At 45.7% G+C, this 20,184-nt stretch overlaps 1 protein-coding gene across 5 annotated transcripts in view; it reads left to right on the top strand.

Annotated features, from left to right (window-relative positions):
* The window catches only part of GNB1L (G protein subunit beta 1 like), an 84,376-nt gene that overhangs the window by 50,677 nt on the left and 13,515 nt on the right, over positions 1-20,184 (top strand). For 4 of the 5 annotated variants that reach the window (XM_083590528.1, XM_083590530.1, XM_083590529.1 and 1 more), the window contains 3 exons: positions 2,336-2,498; positions 10,893-10,991; positions 19,051-19,266. In XM_083590528.1, coding sequence (XP_083446654.1) covers positions 2,336-2,498; positions 10,893-10,991; positions 19,051-19,266 — 478 coding nt within the window. The remainder of the gene's footprint in view (positions 1-2,335; positions 2,499-10,892; positions 10,992-19,050; positions 19,267-20,184) is intronic. The other variant, XM_083590532.1, reaches the window with a different exon arrangement.

Raw genomic sequence — 20,184 nt, 5'->3', positions numbered from 1 at the left:
CAGCTTCATACCTGACGTGGCTCTGGGATTCCAAGAAACAAAAAAATCAGTGCTATTGTGAAAGGTTTAGTCCGCCATCTTGATGCAAAACAGTGTCCACTTGTATCCAGACATGGTCAAAAACATGCTTGTTGATCTCAGATATCATCGTGCAAAACCTAGTTACAGTATCTTAAGAGGTGCCCCAATGCACAGCAAATAACTTTCCAAAATGTATATATTAGATTTTTGTGAGTGGGGGGAGCTGGTGCATTTTATGTACTTCCACCTTTCATCCAAAACTGACAGGCGGCAATGTTCTTTTGGCTGGAACAGGGGAAAGCCATCCAGACTTCTTGCAAATTTGTTTCCCCTGTGGCCTGAAGCAGGGGTGGCTCGTCCCGTTTCAAAGCTTGAGGCGAAATGGAAATTGCCACCCTCTCTCCCGCTGCTGCACTTCCCACCCCGCGGCTGCTGGCATTTGTGCCAATTTCTGGCAAGATCTCACCAAAATCTCATGAGATTTTGTGTACTCTACGATATCTCACGAGATTTCAGCGAATCTCACTGGAAATGGGCACCGATGCTTCGGCTCCTTCATTGTGGATGGGCTGGGCTGGGCCTGAGGTAAATTTAGCAGCCGCCTTGTTGAAGCTAAGCAAGTCTAGGTGTGGTAAGTGCTTGGAGCCACATGTGCACCACATTGTGTTCCATAATGGAAGAAAGGCGGGATATATATGTAATAGAACAAAAGCTCTTACCTGTTTCGGAAAGTTGCTTGTTCCGTATGCATCTTGAGGTGTCGTAATCAATTTGTTCTGGGAAACAAGGAGCAGGTTCCCATCTATGTTTGGATACAGCTGGGTGCCATGTTGAATCGAGATGGCAGGCTGACTTTTTGAAAGCTGCACTGATTTTAACTACAGTGGACGCTTGGGTTGTGAACGTGATCCATGCAGGAAGCACGTTTGCAATCCGCAGCATCCGCAACCCAAGCACGGGTCGCGATTTAGCACTTCTGTGCATGCGCAAGCGCCGAAACCCGAAAGTAACCCGTTTCAGTACTTCTGGGTTCGGTGCAGTGCTCAGCCCGAAGCGTCTGTAATCCGAGGTATGATTGTACTGATTTCCATGTCACCATGTGTTGGCAGTTCATCCCCTTCCAACATTAGTCTGCAATAAATAACAACAACAAAAACTAGGCACACAGGTGATGCTGGAGGATCTGGTTCCGTACCTCTCACCCCACTGGGCCCCTTCCCAGAATCTAGTTCTTCCAGTTCCCCACTCTCACTCCATTCCGCTTTGCGCTCTGGCAATTCCCACCATGATTTCTTCATGGGACTCATGGCACCATAGAGTTAAACCCAAGGATGTTTGGTGCCTTCTATATCTGAAGGGCCTGTACTGCAGATTAGATATTTGATGAGTGCTATCACGTTCATCGCCATCCCAGCCAGGTCTCCCCTTCTCCAGACCGAACATACCCAACTGCTTCAGCCTTTCCTTTAACATTAGACTAGTTAGACCAATAGCCCAATTCAGGATACAACAGCTTCATACATCCATGGCTCCTGAGCCTGGAGGCTTGAGCTCAAAACACGCAAGATTTGTTCTTGTTGTTTAGTCGTTTAGTCGTGTCCGACTCTTCGTGACCCCATGGACCAGAGCACGCCAGGCACTCCTGTCTTCCACTGCCTCCCTCAGTTTGGTCAAACTCATGCTGGTAGCTTCAAGAACACTGTCGAACCATCTCGTCCTCTGTCGTCCCCTTCTCCTTGTGCCCTCCATCTTTCCCAACATCAGGGTCTTTTCCAGGGAGTCTTCTCTTCTCATGAGGTGGCCAAAGTATTGGAGCCTCAGCTTCACAATCATTCAACAATGATATTAATGTGACGTGTGTTGTTTTCTTTAATTTGACTGGCAAATACAGTGGTACCTTGTGTTACAGATGCTTCAGGTTACAGACTCTGCTAACCCAGAAATAGTACCTCAGGTTAAGAACTTTGCTTCAGGATGAGAACAGAATTCGTGCTCTGGCCTCAGCGGGAGGCCTCATTAGCTAAAGTGGTACCTCAGGTTAAGAACAGTTTCAGGTTAAGAACGGACCTCCAGAACGAATTAAGTTCTTAACCCGAGGTACCACTGTAAAGGAAACAGAGACCTGCTTCCCTCCTCTCGGTAGCCAGGAAGTTGACAGCTCAGGGTGGCTTATGTGAGGGCTGGGTATACAGGAGTGTTAGATACGTATTGGCATGGAGCTCTGTTGAGGATCCATGTGGAAGCTGCTTGGCAAAGAGACGCTCAGAATCTGCAAATTCTGCCGTATGACAAAGAATGTTTCTGATTGTAAAAGCCAGGGCCGTGACCAAAACATCTGCCTGTGGGACTTGGCCGAAGGAAGGAGCGTTGTCACAGACTCTGTTTCCACGGAGAATATTGGGTTCTGCAAATGCTCCCTCTTGGAGGTTGAAGAGAGACGGTGGCTACTAGCCATGCCATGGAAAGGCCTGGAAGAGGTAGGTAATGTATTTTTGCTACCCTCCATCATAAGGTTCTGGAACAGATTACCATAATATAAAACAACATTAAAATCCATTAAAAGACTTCAGAATAGGCCCTAAAAAATATACATCCTGGCTGGGAAAGGCCAATGGCAACGTCCATAGAGTGAAGGAGCCAGTTGCATCTCTCTGGGGAGGGACTTCCGCATCGTAGAGACCGCCCAGACCATCTCCCACTAAAATGTCCAAGGCCAGCAGAACAATCGAGAGTGCTTCCTTAGTCTATCTTAACACCCAATAGGCTGTAGGGAAGGAGGTGGTCTTTGAGATGCTAGGTGGAGCATGAACAATATTTGGCATGCTCTAGTTTTTCATGAGTTGGATGATCTTTTTGGGTTTCCCCAAGTCTTTTCCCTCCAATCAGGAATAAATTGCAAGTCATCAGGGGGGAGGGTCTCTCTGGGAGGAGCAGCAGATTAAGATATGAGCTCAGATACCAAATTTAGGGTGGCAACAAAATTTTGGAAAATGGGGGGTGGGGGTGGGGGGGTTAGGAGAGAAGCAGCAAAGGGGGTGGGGGTGGGGATATACTCCCTTAAGTCAAAGTTTCAGTCAGGAAAGGGAGCTTTGGGAATTTTTCCAAACTGAACTGATGAGGACAGGTGGCGTTTTGTGTCCTTCGACAAAATCACCTGCAGAAGCAAGTGAAAAAATACGGCGGCCTATAAAATGTTAACAGAAGGTACCAGTCCACAAAATACTTTGTACTGGGATCCTTTCTGGCAGCCGGCTGACTTCACTGGTTGGTAACATGTTGACGTCATTTTGCTTTTTGCCATTTCCAGCAGTGACAACTAGGCAGAGGTTGGAGCAAAGTCACCCTGAACTGTTCCCAACACTTCTGACTATTGGGGATATTTATAGAGTTGGATGATCCAAAATGTGGAAATGTTCATTATCTATGTAAAATAACTTTTCTCAGAAGGAGGCGCAATGAATTCTTTGTGTTGGCTAATGAGATTCTGCTAATGTGGCTAATGTGTCTGCTAAGAACACAATGGCTGCCAAGCCTGGCTTTAGCTGATGCTTGAAAATGGGCGGCTGATGACCTTCTTTATATGTGCTCTGTGGGATCTGGGCTGGTGATCCTGACTGGCAGTAAATTCCCCTCGTTCTCAGGCAGATTCCTTCCATGTGGAAATGCCAAGGCCACCTTCTACATTCAAAGCAGTTGTTCTGCTTTGAGCTATAATCCCTTCCCCCAGAGGGTGGGCTTGGCTTTGCTGTTTGCAGTCACGGTCTTGCCAGATTATTTTTTTAAGTGCCCAAGTCAAAAATTCCACAAAATTCATGTGTAAGCTCCTTTTTAATATATATATATATATTCTATCCTCAAACAGGTAACACCATGAGCCAAAGTACTTTTGAGGCTTATGATTAACATGAAGACTTAATATGTGTTTATGCTTGGCCGGGACCCAAAGGGGGTAATTTTGTCTTGAAGCAGATTCCGTCTATGAATAATAAGACCTGAACAGACATTTATTTGTTCCTGATTGCATTTAAATCACCAATTATGAGTTACATGCACTTCTCTTGCCAATTTGCCAGAAACATGCTAAAAAGCATTATAAATGTGCAAAAGGAGAAGGGTGTGTTTTCTTGTGGCCACCTATAGCCACCCAGGAACACTATTAGCCTCAGGCAAAGACAAAACTCTCCTAGTAAGCACAAAAACGAAGAAGAGAAGAGCAGCACGGAACGTCTTCTGGTTTCAGCTACAGTCGACAAAATACATGAGACCCGGGATTTGTTTCTGAGGCTCGGTGGCAACCATTCAGGCTTCTTCTTGGGTCTTCCATTCTAGCAGACTTAACCCTTTTGCATGCTGCAGGGAGTGCCCCAAACCCACTGCCTTTTGGTCTTCAGCAATAGCAGCCAACAACCCTCAGGTCTTGCCTTCTCTTTCCTGAGCCGCGATGAATGCAACAGATACTAAGCTGCAGAGATATTTCCTTCCCTGCCTAGATCGTGGATGGGGAAGCATGTGGCCAACCATATGTTGCTGGGCTCTCAGCCCCTTCAGCTCCAACCACCATGGACAATGGGCAGAGGTGAAGGGAGTTGGAGCTCAACAGGATCTGGAAGATTCACCATCCATGATCTAGGCCAGGGGCCAGCAAACTTTTTCAGCAGGGGGCCGGTCCACTGTCCCTCAGACCTTGTGGGGGGCCGGACTATATTTTTTTGGGAGGAATGAACGAATTCCTATGCCCCAGAGATGCATATTAAATAAAAGCACATATTCTACTCATGTAAAAACACTAGGCAGGCCCCACAAATAACCCAGAGATGCATTTTAAATAAAAGTACACATTCTACTCATGTAAAAACACGCTGATTCCCGGACCGTCCGTAGGCCGGATTTAGAAGGCGATTGGGCCAGATCCGGCCCCCAGGCCTTAGTTTGCCTACCCATGTTCTAGGCTTTTCCACTTCTTTGCAGATTTAGCGACAAAGTAGACCTGATGAGGGTGATCTGATCACAGGTTTCCTCTTTTTTTAAAAAAGGCAGTGATGGAGTTGAAGTGGGAAAAGTGTGAATTGAGGGGAGGTTAACACACCATTTAAATTGCCCTCCTGAATCTGCTCCATGCCTCATGGGGAGGAAACCTGCAGGTACCATACTGGGCAAGTTGCACTTTTGGAAGCATGTGCTTTTGAGTCGGGGGTGGGAATAAAGGGCCATTGCCCCAATCCAAATTATCTCAGATACACACACATGTCTGTAGCTGTTTTCAACTGAAGGAAGTTGGGAAACCTGACGGTGGCTCTTTCACAACTTGTTTAAGCTTGGCACTGGCACGGCAAACCTGAACACGCTTGCGAGCAAGGCCTATGGAACTCAGAGGGACTTCCTCCTGAGTAAATGTGCATGGTTCTGCTCTATGCTGAGAAATGCAAAGAATCCTTAGGAACGCAAGCGCTCCTAGCTCTCTACTGTCCTTTAAAATGAGAAAGGAGGCTCAGGCTGCTTTCCTCTGCACACTTTCCTGGGAAACTACCATGGCAGGCGATAAGAGCAAATAGCAAACTTGTGGCCTCCTAGGTATTTGGTGAGACACAAGACAGGGCCTTCTTGGTGGCTGCTCCAAGATAATGGTATATATTCCCACTCAAGGCTCGCCTGGTCCCCCACTCTGCTTTCCTTTTGCTAGCAGGCAAAGAGATTTTTTTGTTCCTACAGTCACTGGCTGTTACGATGGTTTAAAGTGATTTCAGTGCTATTTTAAACAAGGTTACTTATTTAACAGGGGCAGAGAGTGAATTTTTCGTTGCGCTGGTTTGTGTTGTGAGATGCATTGAGTTTTTCACTGGGAGAAAGGTGGAATATAAAATGAATAACTAAATAAAGACATAGTGCTGGCCTGCGCTGTGGGTTAAACCACAGAGCCTAGGGCTTGCCGATCAGAAGGTTGGCAGTTCGAATCCCCGTGACGGGGTGAGCTCCCGTTGCTCGGTCCCTGCTCCTACCAACCTAGCAGTTCGAAAGCACGTCAAAGTGCAAGTAGATAAATAGGTACCGGTCTGGCGGGAAGGTAAACGGTGTTTCCGTGCACTGCTCTGGTTCGCCAGAAGCGGCTTAGTCATGCTGGCCACATGTACGCTGTACGCTGGCTCCCTCGGCCAGTAAATCGAGATGAGCGCCGCAACCCCGGAGTCGGTCACGACTGGACCTAATGGTCAGGGGTCCCTTTACCTTTACCTTTATAGAGACCAGTGACTCAGTATAAGGCTGCTTTGTGTGCGATGAAGGAACCAAAGCTCAGCTGTAAAGCATGTGTTTTGCACGCAAAAGCTGTCCAGCATGGCCAAAGCCAACATATGGAGGACCACAGGTTCCCCACCCCTTTTGAGGACGATGCTGAGCTCAATGGACCGAGTAAGAGGCACCTTCCTACATTTCTTTGTGGGATTGACTTCCAAGTCAATGTGAATAGGACTGGACAGCAAGTTAGACAGCTGCCTTCCCCTAGTTAGAGCACTAGCAGTACCTTCTCCTCCCTCCGCAAATGCCCTGATTTTCTCAGCGCTATGTCTGCTCCTGAGATGGTTTAATAAATTGGAGGCACACTTCGTTGGGAACACTATTGAAATTGTGGGTGCTCTAGCAAGAGCTTTGAGCAAGCCCTGTTCATTTCAGTGGAACATGGCGAACTGAGCTTCCTACTGGTTCGCAGGGGCGAAACTAGGCTTCGTTTCACCTGGGTCAGGCCTAGTTTGGCACACACCCCAACGCGCATTTGTGTACAGTCTGGGAGCCTCAGTGGCGCCCCTCTGGAGGTTTCACCTGGGGCAAAAGACCCTGGTAGCTCTCTCTTTCTCGTTCAGCAGTAAATCATTGACGTCGTTGTGCCTTCCACCTCTTGGGCTCTTGCGATTTAAACCACAGACTGCTCAAAGCAGAGCATGTGCTCTCAAAGCAGCTTGGCCCCCTTTGATTTTTCCTCCCAGGTCTTCAGCACGAGAGTGCCAGTAAATTGTAAGTGTTGTGTACTGAATACAACTCGTCGTGCTGGTAAGGCTACCTTCTGGCCCTTCTGAATGCCGAGAGACTTAATGTGCCCTGAGTGAGTTTCATGCAAATGGTTTGCCATGGAAATGATTCATACAGGAAGAGGGAAGAAGATCAAGGGGAGAGAAGGGGTAGGAGGAACATCTAAAGAAGTTGGCTCCGTGGAGCACTGCATGCTCTTGGGGCTCCTGCTATTGGCCCAGGATGCTACAGAGAAAGCTGCCTTATACCATTGCTCCATCTAACTCGGTGCTGCCCACACCAGGGATAGTCTACAATGGAGTCCTCTGTATCTGGTTGGGCTGCATCGGCCCAAGCCGACATGGCCAGCAGTCAAGGATGAAGGGATTTGTAATCCAGAAACATCTAGAGGGCACTGCATTGACTGTTTTTGTTCTACATCGGACAGTAGGTCACTGGGATATCAGGACAGTGACCTTTCCCCAGTCTTAGCTGGAAAGCTGGGGCTTTCTGCATGCAATTCCTGTGTTCCACTACTGAGCTTCGATCTCTTCTCTTTTGCCATTGGGGAAATCCGACTAGCGTGGGCTCTATTGCTGGATTGTGGTGGAGGCTACAATCCCATGTGGGATGTGGGTGGCGCTGTGGGTTAAACCGCAGAGCCTAGGACTTGCCAATCAGAAGGTCAGCGGTTCAAATGCCCATGACGGGGTGAGCTCCCCTTGCTTGGTTCCAGCTCCTGCCAACCTAGCAGTTCGAAAGCACGTCAAAGTGCAAGTAGATGAATAGGTACCGCTCTGGTAAACGGCATTTCCGTGCGCTGCTCTGGTTCACCAGAAGCGGCTTAGTCATGCTGGCCACATGACCTGGAAGCTGTACGCCGGCTCCCTCGGCCAATAAAGCGAGATGAGCGCCACAACCCCAGAGTCAGTCACGACTGGACCTAATGGTCGGGGGTCCCTTTACTTTTACCTTTACAATCCCATGCCCTGCCTTTGGGAGTCGTCCCCACCGAACAGAACGAGAACTGTTTCTGCACTGCACACCCATGGGACCAGGCTGCTCCGCTCTTAATTTTGACACAGCTATTACTGCAAAAGGGGAATGCAAGCAGGTGCAAAACTGTACAGATCTAAATTGACATAGGGCAGCAGTTCAGTTGGCTAGAGCGTGGTGCTGATAATGCCAAGGTTGCAGGTTCGATTCCCGTATGGGACGGCTGCATAGTCCTTTTTTATTTTTTTTATTGTTATTCACTCTTAATTTTAACAGTTAGCTTCACAAATAAGTCATACACATAGGATTCTCTGAATCCCTGGACTTCCCTCCAGCCCTCCATGGTTTCCATAATTATTCTTTTCCAACTGCATCATATAACATTCTCCATATTTTCTTAACACTCAGTTCTCACCATAGTTCTCGTTACATTGCAAGTGTGTGTTTTTTATTTAAAAAATCATGCCGATGTTTTTACTTGTTTACAGTGTTCTTTTAAGTAACTTATAAATTTTCTCAATTCTTTATTAAATTTGTTATCTTCTTGATCTCTCATCTTCCTGGTCGTTTTCATCATTTCGGCATAGCCCATCATCTTTATCAGCCATTCTTCTCTTGTGGGTACTTTATCTTTCTTCCATCTGTGGACTAACAGTGGGACGGCTGCATATTCCTGAATTGCAGGGGGGTTGGACGAGATAATCCTCAGGGTCCCTTCTAACTCTGCAATTCTGCGATTCTATGATTCAGCAATGAAACTCAGGTACCTTTCCCTGAGGTTCAGAGAAAACTTTTTATCCAAGTACCTGACAGCCAATAACTTTTCAAACCAGTGAAAAAAAGACAGTCACGGAACCAAGAAATTACACAAAACAAAAGAATTGCCGTGAAAATCCCTGAAACGAGAAGTAATCGACTATAGAATTGAATTAAATAACAAAAATTAAGGGAAAATTAACCTAGAATTAAACAAAGACTTAACAAGATGCCGGCTACAAAACTCGTTTCACTGAATTAATCAGTTTCCTCAGAAGGAAATAAATAAATTTATAAACCTTAAATGATTTTAAGTGCTATCAAACAAACTCAAGAGCAGGACTGAAACGCTTCCTTGAGTTTACAAAAAAGGTATAAAAACCTCAATGACAAGTTTTAAACATAGCCCTATTTAAGAGAATATTATAAACCTTAAATGATTTTAAATAATTTCCAGCAAACTCAAGAGCAGGGCTGAAACGCTTCCTTGAGTTTACAAAAAAGGTATAAAAACCTCAATGACAAGTTTTAAACATAGCCCTATTTAAGAGAACCAAGCAGTAGTAATAAGAAATTGAGGACTCAGTTGTAAAAACTCTAGTATTGCCTTTACAAAAAGGTTTTAAGAAAAACCTACAAAGGAATACAAGATAAGCTGTTTAGGTTTCAAACAAAAACAGGACAGAAACTCAAAAACAAGGCTGAATCACTCCCGACGCCCTGTTTTTGAGTTTGTTTTAAACCTAAACAGCTTATCTTGTGTATGTGCTCTGAATGTAAAAGGACCCAGGTTGGACACCCCCCATGTCTCCTGGAACCCTGGAGAACTACTGCCAGCAAGTGGTGGAGGAATCGGGGGTGCATCAAATGAGGGGGGTGGGGTGACAAAATGAGTTTAAAAAAAAAATAAAAATGGTGTCACAAAACATTTTAGGGGTGATGTGGTGGCTTAGGCGCCTGCAGATTCTGTGCAGCCTGAAATGGCAGCGTGGAACTTGCGTCTGCCTACCGCCTCTCCCTCAGCCGTCCCACAGTTGAGAGGGTGTCGATGGAGAGGCTGTAAGCTTCAGAGAGGTTCGGCCCGCCCCCACAGGCACGGATCGCCCCACCCCTGGCTGCAGGACACGCCCCTGCACTGGGCACCCGAGCGGCTAGCTACGCCGCTGCTATCAGCCTGTGTAGACAGTACAGTGGTACCTCGGGTTAAGTACCGTATTTTTCGCTCCATAAGGCGCACCTGACCATAAGGTCACCTACTTTTGGGGGGGGGAATTCAAGAAAAAAAAAATGCAGCTCTTGGGGGCTTTTGCGGGAGGTGGGGGAAGTAAGAGAGCCTCGCTCTGTCCCTTCCCCCACCTCCCACAAAAGCCAGGGATAGCCGCACGAAGCCTCCCCAGGGCAACGGGATGAAGGCTCCCTGCTGCCCTGTGGAGGCTTCGCGGGCTACCCCAGAGCTGCTCAGAAGCTTGTGGGGCTGGCGGTGGGGGGAAAGCCTGGCTTCCCCCCACCGCCAGCTCCACTAACTTCCCACCAGCCCCGGGGAGCAGCGGGAAGCCCGGGGTCCCCCCCCAGCCCCAGAGACCACACATTCGCTCCATAAGATGCACAGACATTTTCCCTTAGATTTTAAGAGGGAAAAGGTGCGTCTTATGGAGCAAAGAATACGGTGCTTAATTCGTTCCGGAGGTCCGTTCTTAACCTGGAACTGTTCTTAACCTGAAGCACCACTTTGGCTAATGGGGCCTCCCACTGCTGCCACGCCACCGGAGCACGATTTTTGTTCTCATCCTGAAGCAAAGTTGTTAACCCAAGGTACTATTTCTGGGTTAGCGGAGTCTGTAACCTGAAGCATATGTAACCTGAAGCTTATGTAACCCGAGGTACCACTGTACTGAACTAGATGGACCAATATTCTGACTCAGTATAAGGTAGCTTCCTTTGGCCTTTCTTAGCAGTTATGATTTCTGGGGCTTCCTCCGGGTTGATTTGTTTTCTCCCACCATCCCCGAGCAACAAAAGAGCTTGCACCGCCTTTTTTTTTTTTTTTTTTGCAAATCACCTTAAGAGACTCATCCTTGTGCCTGGCGCCAGGCCAACTAAACTTGTTTTCCTGATGTCAGGTTCGGGTTTTGGAGCTGCCATCCAAGATTTCAGTCTGTACCTTGAAGCCAGAGGCCGGTGCCAAGTTGGGCATGCCCATGTGTCTGAAGATGTGGCAGGTAAGCCAACGGGAGCTTGCTAATTACAAAACGCTTCCCTCGCTGTGATTCATTTCTCTATATACGGAGCCCATGAATCATTCTTCACTCTGAGGTTTTTATATTTATTTATTTTTGATTGATTGTCAAAAGCAATCAACTAATTATGCTATTAAGGGTGGGAGGGAAACAGGAACATCCTTCACGTAACCGCTGGAGCTTTCCACACTTCACCAGATGGTGTGGGCAGCGAGTTTTGTAAATACTCCCTGCAAAGTTTAGCCGGGGTAGTTTGGTTTTTTGAAGTATCCAGGGGGGAAAATAACCATCATGGAACTTGGATTTGGCAAGGCATTTGGTAGCCTGGCATTAATAAAACACTTGAGCTTTAATCAACATGACTGTATTTTGATTTGCTTGTCTCTAGTCTGGTGTGAACCAACCACATTACTACCTACCTTGCCTCTTCAGATTTGGAGAGGTTAAACATATTTATTTATGTATAATGCTTACATTATCACATACTAGCAGCCTCATACTCAGCATTGCTTGGGGTTTCTGAGAAACAACAACAACAAAATCGGTGTGGTTTTCAAATCGGTAGTTCAAATCGGTTTTGAACCATATTGATTCAAAATGGTGTCCAGTATCCAAACGCAAGACGAAAAAATGCTCTCGGATCTTGGGGTCCCTCACGCCAAAATTGGCTGAAATCGTGACGTTTTGAAAGGTTCCACGCACCATCTTGACTCAAAGAGGCATCCGGCATCCGAAACCTAGACAAAATGGATCCACACATGGAAGGAAACATGTTCATTGGTCTTGGGAAACATCATGCAAAATGTAGTTGCAATATGTCAAGAGGTGTCGAAATGCATAGCAAATAACTTTCCGAAATATATGTTAATATATGTTTGGAATGGACTTTCGTCTTTGGAATTAAAGAAAGACTGGAGCCTGGATAGCCATCTGTGTTGGGCGCTCTTTAGCCCCTGCACTAAGCAAGTGGGGTTGGACTAGGCACCCATCAACACTATGATTCTGAGGGTTCAAATATAATTATACCTCTGGGCCTTATTTAGAGAAGTCTTAAGGTTCCCTCAGCCAATAAAGCGAGATGAGCGCCGCAACCCCAGAGTCATCCATGACTGGACTTAACGGTCAGGGGTCCCTTTACCTTTAAGGCTCTCATGCTTTGTCATATCAACAGAAGACATGAGGGGCCAGTTCATACTTTTAGCACAGCACCTATATTTAACGGAGGATTTACTTGGGTGGCTCAGCTGATGGTTGTCTAAACTAATAGTTTAGATCAGTGGTTCTCAACCTGTGGGTCCCCAGATGTTGTTAAACTACAACTCCCATCACCCCTGAGCTCTGGCCTTTCTAGCTAGGGGTGATAGGAGTTGTAGTTCAACAACATCTGGGGACCCACAGGTTGAGAAAGGCTGGTTTAGATGAATGGGAATTAGTTGCAGAGGGCTTTCTCTCCTCCTTTGCACACAAGAGGAAGAGAGTGAAACCTTCATGCTTTCCGTTTGCCTCAACCATATTGCCCTGGTGGTTTACAAACTTGAGGAACTGTGGTTCCTTCTATCGCTCTCATATTTAATAAACCAGAATATCAATATACAGATGGACCCTGCTTTAACCAACCAGCTTTAGGGGGGGGGCGGAATGTTTCCTCTGACCACAGTTTGGTCAAAAATGGAAGTGGGAGTGGGCCTTCAAGGTTTTCATAGAATCAAAGAATTGTAAAGTTGGAAGGGACCCCTTTCATCTAGTCCAACCCCCTGCAATGCAGGAATAATAAGATTTTGCTAGACTCCCAACTCCCAGCAGCTCCAGTTAGCATGACCTTTCGTCAAGGATGATAGAAGTTGCAGTCCAAAAACATCTGGAAGACCACAGATTCCCTGTCCATGTTTTACTTACTTCCCCTAGTTCTCCAGAGAAGAGTGGTAGGGAAGCCTATAACATTTAGTCTTCTAGAGAGACAGAAACGTTCACACAACAGAAAAGTTGTCAGAGCTTTTGTATAGCACTTCATACAGCCTTGTCCTAGATCCTGGTAGAATACAGTTAATCACAAAAATCATAAATGAATTACAGTGAGTAACAAAACAGATTGTTTTTTGATAGCAAAGCATTTCAGCTTCTGCCTTCATCGACTGCTCGGATGTGAATCAAAAGGTGCTGTAGTCAACGTGGTAGTTATAGAACATTAGAATATTCAGAAGTGTTACACTTAACTGCAGAGACAGACAGACAGAGGTTTATTGCTATTTCATTTGGAAGCCTGTCCAGGAAGGAAGGAAGTAAGCAAGCAAAGGAGAATCACTGTCAACGTGTCAGGAATATGCATTAATGGAGTTTATATAATAAAGTACTTACTGCATTTCCAGTTTCTACATGCATTCTTGTTAGTTTTTTTTTTTTTTTAAATGCTCACCATTGCACAACATAGCACCTTTCCTGCTGGGAAAATTAAGGGAAGACAATCCTTGTGTTTGCAGATTCAACCCTTTCCAGTTGGCTATGATTTGCAGGAGCCCAGTGGATATGCATTGGATTATAAGACATATTCCTTCAAAGGAGGGAGGAATGTTCCATCCGACCTCAAGCTGCTGTTTGGACCTTCCTTTCTACTCTTCCAAAGATAGCAGCGCTTTTAATTTATAAAACATACGGCTTACATTCTCTGTTTAAAAAAAAATATGGCACCCAAGTTGCTGTACAGTTCATCAACCATCATGAAAAGACAGCAAAACAGACTGCTAAATAGCAGTCAAAAAACCAACAATCCGATAATGGCACATAAATTAAAATAGGCCAAGGAATGCCTTCCGAAACAAGCTAACCAGTATACTTATGAATACCCATCACTGGGGAACAGCAGGAGAGAACTGTTGCCGTCATGTGATATTCCCACAGGTATCTGGTTGGAATACAGAGGCCCAGCCAAGGGAGATGCAGAGGGTGGCCACATAAGAACAGGCCTTTTCAGTGGTGGCTCCCCATCTATGGAATGCTCTCTCCAGGGATAATAATAATAATAATAATAATAATAATAATAATAATAATAATATTTTATTTATACCCTGCCCTTCCTGGTTCAAAAACTGGGCTCAGGGCGGCTAACAACAAATTTAAAACACTTTAAAACACTTAATTATAAAAGCAGCATAAAACACAGTATAAAAACATGAATAACAATAAAAATAAAAAATCAATTAAATAATCCCCAGGGCTAGCTGGCTGAATTGGTCCTACTTGGGCCAGCGAGGAGGCCAGAGGAGAATTAGCTGTGGGGTCTCAGAGCGGGTGATCTTCATAAAAGGGGAGGGGGAGGGAAGAGAAGGGAAATAAAAGATCAGGCTGAATTCAAATTAAAGGCCAGGTGGAATAGCTCTGTCTTACAGGAGCGATGAAAGGAGGTTAAATCCTGCAGGGCCCTAGTCTCGTGGGACAGAGCATTCCACCAGGTCGGAGCCATCACTGAAAAGGCCCTGGCCCTGGTGGAGGATAGTCTGACTTCCTTAGGGCCTGGGACCTCTAAACTATGGTTATTCATGGACTTTAAGGTCCTCTGTGGGGCATACCAGGAGAGGTGGTCCCATAGATACAAGGGCCGTAAGCCACAAAGGGCTTTAAAGGTCAAAACCAGCACCTTGAACCTGACCCTATACTCCACCGGGAGCCCATGCAACTGGTAAAGCACTGGGTGAATATGGTCCCATGGCAGGGACCCTGTGAGGAGCCTCGCTGCAGCATTCTGTACCCGCTGGAGTTTGTGGGAGAATTTCAAGGGCAGCCCCGCATAGAGCGAATTACAGTAGTCAAGCCTGGAGGTGACCATCGCATGGCTCACTGGCCCGCTCAGTCTTTACACACCAGGCTAAGACCTTTTCCTTTACTCAGGCCTTTGATAAGGAAGTTGCCTCCATCAGTGGAGCTCATCATTTCTTGGGGCAGGTTAGGACCTGTCCTTAGCCATACCTTTTATCTATTTTGTTTTGCCCCTTCCTTTAATTTTTTTTCTGGCTCTGAATTGCTTTCGTTCATTGCATTTTAACCTTGTCAAGTCGCTGCGGAACTTTTTTCCTCTGTACAAAGCGACGGACAAATGTACCTTATAACCTTCGCCGTTATCATCCAACCCGGATTCTTAAAAATCTTCCCCTTCTGATGAAGAGTGGAGAGGGATAGATCACAAAGCAGACTTTAACAGGAAGGACTGCTGCGAGGCTATTTTCACCAGCAGGGTCATCCATTGTAGCTAGCCTGTTGTTGTTTAGTCGTTTAGTCGTGTCCAACTCTTCGTGACCCCATGGACCAGAGCACGCCAGGCACTCCTGTCTTCCACTGCTTCCCGCAGTTTGGTCAGACTCAAGCTGGTAGCTTTGAGAATACTATCCAACCATATCGTCCTCTGTCATCCCCTTCTCCTTGTGCCCTCCATCTTTCCCAACATCAGGGTCTTTTCCAGGGAGTCTTCTCTTCTCATGAGGTGGCCAAAGTATTGGAGCCTCACCTTCAGGATCTGTCCTTCCAGTGAGCACTCAGGGCTGATTTCCTTCAGAATGGAGAGGTTTGATCTTCTTGCAGTCCATGGGACTCTCAAGACTCTCCTCCAACACCATAATTCATAAGCATCAATTCTTTGGCGATCAGCCTTCTTCATGGTCCAGCTTTCACTTCCTAGCTAGCCTACGGATTCTTAAAACAATTTTAGTATTATAACATGGGTCTTGATACTGGTCTGAAGGAGTAATGGGGGAGGGGGAGGGTCAATGCACGCTTGTCTTGAGCATTTAATTCTTCAAAAGCTACTTCTAATTAATTAATTAATTAACATAAAGATCTGGCAAGAGGTCAGATCTGAAAGTGGGGCATCTTTGCGTTCTGTTGAAAAGTATTTTGGCCTTTGTGCGTGTGTGTTTTCTCCTTTAAAATCTATAGCTGGCGTTAACAGGCAATTGTTTTTTTAAAATTTGCTTTGATTACGACTTTTGAACCTTTTGCTCACATGGTGAGTCTTCCGATTTGCAGGGGCCATCCGTCAACCGGCCAGTGCAATGATGAATATTTTCCTTAAGTGTGACATGTAATCCAGTAACGTTCCTTTCTTTGAGTTATTTCAGAGACTTAAATAAATTGGGTGGCTGGCCAGGGTGCCATGCCCTTTGGCCTGTGACATCATTAATCAAAATATCTCTCAATTGGTTACAGCGGGATTCAGACCTGTTAACTCTTTGGGTTCAGGAGATTTTTTTGTTTTTTCCCTTTGGGGGAGGGGGAGTGAAAGAAAATAGTTTCCCTTGATATTGGAGATAATATCCATGGACAGCACTTTACTTGAGCTTTTAAAAAACCACACACATATATATTCTTTATTCCTCACTTATACAAACTCATATATGAAAATATGAACAAATTTAATATTAAGCAGCCACGTTCTTTGCTCTTTTTCCAAGGCCTGCTCAAAACTCTGGTGTTTATTTATTTTTTACAAAACTGTTGATTTCATATATATTGAAGATTTTATTACATCTGCTTGCTTGCTTGTTTTAATATGTTTAAAATATAACAGGGGAAAAAAGGATGCCAGCTCATATCAGCAGTCTGAACAATCCGTCAATCCTCAAACGTATCTATTATTATGAAACCATTCATATGTCCAAATAGATATCCAAATGAGATTGTCCTACCTATATAATCTATATGTTCAAAGGTTGAAAGGGCAGTGGATCTTGAAGAGCCCTTGTGGGGGGCCAAGAGACTTATAGGTTCAAGGTTGGAAGGATATAAACACCCGCCATCCATTACACAGTGGTCTGAAATGTCTACTTGTTTTTAAAGTCTGTTGGTGTTACCAGTGTGAATATTTCACGTTATTTTGTGTAAACACCTTAGAATGATTTTTCAGAAATATATCAGGCGGTGTGTAAATTGGGTTACATCACAATGCAAACACTATAGTTTAAATGTTTTGTTGCAAGAGCGAAACAGACTTCCACTTGGGCAATCGGACTCCCCCCTCTCCTTCTCCCTAACACACCCTCAAAATCTGCTCAGGGCCTTCCAGATAAAACTTTTGAGGTACATGGGGTGAGGGCTGCAGGTAGAAGAAGAGGACAGCAAGCTGGGTTGGCTATCATCATGAATACATACCGTACTTTTCTGTGTATAAGACGAGGTATTTTTTCCTTAAGAAATTATCTTAAAAATTGGGGGTCGTCTTATACACTGATAGTGCATAGGGGGGACATGGAATTGGTTGCTGCTGCAAGCCGGAGATTGTCCTGGGCTATTGGGTGTGCTATTGGTGGTTGTGGCAAGAGCTGGTGTTGATTGGCTGTCGCTGCGGCAAGTGGGTGGGCGATTGGCTGTTTCTGCCGGCAAGGGGACAGACAATAGGTGGCAGCGTAGGCCAGGCAGGTGAGCGATTTTTGGCAATCCCCCTTAAAAATGCTCAACAACTCTTCCCCCCCCCCAAAAAAGCTCAGCGACTCTAGGCAATCTCCCCCCATTTTCTTAATTTGGGGTCTTCAAAAATAGGGGGCGTCTTATACATTGAAAAACATGGTAACTAAAGAATGCAGGTGGCGCTGTGGTCTAAACCACTGAGCCTAGGGCTTGCTGATAAGAAGGTCAGTGGTTCGAATCCCCGCAACAGGGTGAGCTCCCGTTGCTCAGTCCCAGCTCCTGCCCACCTAGCAGTTCGAAAGCACGTCAAAGTGCAAGTAGATAAATAGGTACCGCTCCGGCGAGAAGGTAAACGGCGTTTCTATGCACTGCTCTGGTTCGCCAGAAGCGGCTTAGTCATGCTGGCCACATGACCCGGGAAAACTGTCTGCAGACAAACACCAGCTTCCTCGGCCTATAGAGCGAGATGAGCGCCGCAACCCCAGAGTCGTCTGCTACTGGACTTAACGGTCAGGGGTACCTTTACCTTTAAAGAACCTCGGATTAGCTCAAAACACATTCTTTAATTGTTCCTTAAATTAACCCAACCCTAAAACAGAATCCTTCCTAGGATTCCAAGGGAAAATATGTTTTGACATTTTAATGCCGTTCTCTTCTCTCTCTCTTATTCTTCTTCCAACATTATAGTTTTAACAGCTTTAAATTAAAGGCCCAGCGTTTGAGTTCCCTGCCCATCATTCCTGCTACTTTGCCTGCTTTTCTGTTGTTTTGTACTAACGCCGCGGTTGCCATCGATGAATAATGTCATAAATGCTTTATCTGAGTCAGATCCAATTCTTTCCATATACGACCAATAAAATTCAAATTATAAGGAGATTTTTGATGGAGGGATGGACCACCAACAGAACTTGCTGTGAATTGAGTGGGAAATAATTGGGGTCCGTACGGAACGCAGGTGTCGCTAGAAGCATTTTGGGACGATGAAGTGTTGAGAGGATGTTTGACATCACACTTCGGGCAAGAGGAGAGAGGAATTTGGCTCTGCCAATTTGCATTCCAACCAGGCTTTTTTTATTAGGGCCCAACCCAAGATTAAACTAAATCATCATATTAAGCTTTTGAAATAATCGGCGTTATGAGATTTTAATTAAGGGTAGGGATAACTGTGTTCCAATTGCCCTTCCCCTATTTAAAAAAATCAGTTGCCTACACATGCCAAGTTATGATAGTCTCAGTGGGTATTCAAGGTTTAGGGTATTGTAGCTTGTTTTAGCAGTGCCTTTTGGAGTTCTCTGCCCTGCTTGCATTTACCGTATTTTTCGCTCTATAAGACGCACCAGACCATAAGACGTACCTAGTTTTTGGAGGAGGAAAACAAGAAAAAAAAATATTCTGAATCTCAGAAGCCAGAACAACAAGAGGGATCGCTGAGCAGCGAAAGCAGCAATCCCTCTTGCTGTTCTGGCTTCTGGGATAGCTGCGCAGCCTGCATTCGCTCCATAACACACACACACACATTTCCCCTTACTTTTTAGGAGGGACAAAGTGAGTCTTATAGAGCAAAAAATACGGTACTCGTCGGGTTTGGGTCTAATAACTGGTGGGGAGTTGGCCAGGCCACTTCACTCATCTGTTCTGTGTTTCCTATCAGCCCAAGGTCAGTTCGCATCCTTCCCTTCTGGTCGGCTATGAGGATGGATCAGTGGTTCTGTGGAATTTGTCAATGGGGAGAATGCAGAGCCGACTCGCATGTCATCAGGAGCCAATCATGGGCCTTGACTTTGACTCTGAGAAGGCCAAGGGGGTCTCGGCCTCGTCTGAGAAGATGCTTTGCTGCTGGAGCTGCAATGAGCAGCAGAGCCTAGAGGTCAGTGCCTTTGCCCCCTCTGCGCCATTTGTTCTGTTTTTTCGCTAACGGCTTGATAGACTGAAAAAATATTTAGTCATGAAGTGGGGCTGTTGCCAATCCCTAGCTAATTAATCACAGGCTGGTTATGATCCAGGGGGGAAAGCTGGGTGAAGATGGAGACGCTTCTTCAACTTCCGCTAATTCGTTGGTTCTTCTCTGTCCTTTTCATTTTTATGCAGGCCCCACTAAGGTCTTAACAAAAGTATGGGGGAGCTGTTTTAGCTCAGGGGCCACATTCCTTTCTGGACAGCATTTTGGGGGCCACGTGTCGATGGTGGGCGGAGCCAGGGGCAAAGCAGTTGAAGCTATTAATGTAATAGCACAATTCCAAGTGTTGGTGCGGATCTTTAAAGCCCTAAACAGCCTCAGTCCTGTATACCAGAAGGAGCGTCTCCACCCCCATCGTTCAACCCGGACACTGAGGTCCTCCTCCAAGGGCCTTCTGGCGGTTCCCTCATTGCGAGAAGCGAAGTTACAGGGAACCAGGCAGAGGGCCTTCTCGGTGGTGGCGCCCGCCCTGTGGAACGCCTTCCCATCAGATGTCAAATAAATAAACAACTGTATGACATTTAGAAGACATCTGACGGCAGCCCTGTTTAGGGAAGTTTTTAATGACTGATGTTTTAATGTATTTTTAACCTTCTGTTGGAAGCCGCCCAGAGTGGCTGGGGAAACCCAGCCAGATGGGCGGGGTAGAAATAATAATAAATTAATAATAATCATATTTACTCTGGTGAAGTAAGATGGCTTCATTGCACACGTCCCCTTCTCTATCCACCACCTAGACCAGCGCTTCCCAAACTTGTGTCTCCAGCTGTTTTTGGACAGCAGGTCATTCCCATAATCCTTGACCACTGGTCCTGTTAGCTAGGGATG

Source organism: Podarcis filfolensis (genome assembly GCF_964270895.1).
Source record: "Podarcis filfolensis genome assembly, chromosome: 16".
In the NCBI taxonomy this organism is placed as follows: Eukaryota; Metazoa; Chordata; class Lepidosauria; order Squamata; family Lacertidae; genus Podarcis; species Podarcis filfolensis.
The sequence above is the reverse complement of the archived record's forward strand: the minus strand, read 5'-3'. Positions and strand labels throughout refer to the sequence as shown.